The 2,500-nt window shown below is 41.0% G+C and overlaps 1 protein-coding gene across 2 annotated transcripts in view; it reads right to left on the reverse strand.

Moving 5' to 3' along the window:
- The window catches only part of LOC137990628 (uncharacterized), a 19,309-nt gene that overhangs the window by 2,717 nt on the left and 14,092 nt on the right, over positions 1–2,500 (reverse strand). For both annotated transcript variants that reach the window (XM_068835744.1, XM_068835745.1), the window contains 3 exons: positions 1,680–1,787; positions 950–1,134; positions 168–501 (listed from right to left, as the gene is read on the reverse strand). In XM_068835744.1, the coding sequence (XP_068691845.1) occupies positions 168–501; positions 950–1,134; positions 1,680–1,787 (627 nt within the window). The remainder of the gene's footprint in view (positions 1–167; positions 502–949; positions 1,135–1,679; positions 1,788–2,500) is intronic.

Raw genomic sequence — 2,500 nt, forward strand, 5'->3', positions numbered from 1 at the left:
TCCCTCCTTTTCTGCCTTTATTTTTTTTTTAGTTTCTTCTCGTTTTTCGAGGGGGTTGCGGTCTCACTGGAATGTCTTCAACACCTCTTGCTGAATGCCCTATAGTGGAACAAGCACGAGTCGATCCAACATTATTTATTTGCAAAATTGGGATTTGTCAGACTCACCCATTGAGTTATACACAGAGAAAGACTTTTTCCTGCTGTAAAGGATGCTCAGGGGATTTTTTTGCTCAAAACTACAGGGATTGGTATCAGTGCTGATCATTAACCAGCCTTCATCGTTTTCGCAGCCATTGTACTTTTTGGATATCTCAAAAGAGCGATTAGAAATGTCATCGGCCGGTTGAAGAGCAAATTGCTGCAGATGTGAAGAATTTATGAGGTCATCCCACGTGGCAAAATTGAGATTTTCCTTGGTAAACCATGCAACATTATCATTAACAGCATTGAACTTGAGAGAATGCACTTCTTGACCGTCCTTGTACAGCGCAACACGTACCTGCAATTGATAGCAAGAACACCCAGTGAGTAAAAGCTGTTGGGGGTTTTCAATTGGATGGCGGGGAACCAACACCAAAGGCAATATACACAGACACAGACAATGAAATGATTCAGTTATAATCAAAATTGATATGTTATAGTCAATAAACGCTTACTTTAGAACGTCGCAGTTTTGTTTAAATGCACAACGTTTAAGGATGGATTGGATTAAATGTTTTAATAGGAATTTAGACCATATGCTGGATTACGAGATGCCGGGCGTCCCATGTTTCGATAGTTAAAGCGACAGTTCTCCCATCACAAGACTTCCAGGGTTATTTTCGAACCCGCGAACTCGTCATGCAGGTACGTTACATTGACCGATAGTCTTTTCGGGTCAGGGAGCGGTACAATAGAGCTGCTTCCAATACCCGAATAGGGAAAACGAGATGTCTATGATTTCCTACCTGCTTAGGATTAAACGTGTTCCAGTTTTGAGAAAGTACCAGACGGTTTTTATAGTGTCCAGGAAAAGTTGAAGATGTATCCAGGGCGGCCGTCACATCCTCAGAATGTGTGTCTGGTGATTTCCACATCTCCGCAACGTACAAAGGCGTTGCCTTTGCGACAACTTTAAATACCATCGTCCAACCTGCAAGTGCTTTACTAGTTAACTAAAGATTTTTGGTTGCTAAATCTCCTCACACTTTGCAACTCCCCCACGAAATTTTGCATTTATGTACCGATTATTTTCCCGAACAACAAGTTCAGTAGTGTTCCCATAATTGGGTCTATTTCTGAGAATAGATCACTTTTTGACACACTTTTTTTCTTTTCCACACTTCATTGCAAAGCAGTTTGCAATGTTAACCGCGGGAAAGATGCACCAGTGAATGTGGCTACAATAGCTGGATCGCCCGGCAAACAGCTGCTAATATCTTTGTCAACTTCACGTAACTTTAATATGCACCTCGATCAAACCGAATGTAAGGGCCCAAAGACAAGCTATTAGTCTAAGTTTGCTAATAGGAATTTTAATTAGCTTCTGTGAAACGTGTTTAGGTTAATTGCATTTAAATCATTACAATAGGAATTTGAATTTTCCATGGGTCGATAGAAAGACCAGACGGGATCTTCGTTGCGCAGGGTTGATCAATATTTTACCCATAGAAAACGAGAATAAAAGAAATCGAGTACCTCCTCCATCGCTTGTCTGATCACAGTAAACAGGAAGATGTCCGAAACTGTCGTTCAGTCGAATATCATAGGTTCCTGTAACGCTTGGAGCTTTGGAGCAGCCAGTGACTGGAAAGGATAAATATCTAAAATTGGATCAAGATTTCTTTGCAAATTAACAGAAAAACTCTGCTTTATCAGGGCATTCTTTGCAAAGTAACCACATTTTTCCTGGCATAATTGAAGTAGTATCACCATCAGCTGGCGGTACAATTCATGGTCGTTCTTTCCTAGAGGTTTGACACATCAAAGCCGTCCCCCGTCCTGTTGAACGATAGTTCATAGGATGATGGTGGCTTTTTACCTGACGCCTTTTTTATCTTATTAAAGTGAAATTTAATGACTGCACCCTTCTCCCTTTTTATGTAAATTGGTGAGCATCTAGCCAGGAGTGTCGAAATGTTGCATGAACCTTTGCAGTTGAAGATGTTTTAGTTACATTCAAAGCGGAGCTCCTCGAGTGGAAGGCACACTCGGAGTCAGAGTACCAAGGTTAAGAAAATATGATAACCCTTGTTTATGACGTCATCGTACGACAGTCCGTCCGTCCGTACGTTCAACTTTTCATGTTAGTCAATACGCAAAATATTGCACTAATGGAATCCACGCTTTTTTGGCGGGAAGTTGCATGGCCAGCGTTCTGCATTTGACACTGCATTTTAGTAACAAAAGGAAAAAGTTTAAAGACAACCCGAAAAACAAGCTAAGGCCATCCCCTTTATTTTTTCGCTTAGCGTCGAATGCGTTTCCTGATATTGGGTCGGTCGGTTGGATTAAAAAAA

This window comes from Montipora foliosa, chromosome 2 (genome assembly GCF_036669935.1).
Source record: "Montipora foliosa isolate CH-2021 chromosome 2, ASM3666993v2, whole genome shotgun sequence".
NCBI lineage: Eukaryota > Metazoa > Cnidaria > Anthozoa > Scleractinia > Acroporidae > Montipora > Montipora foliosa.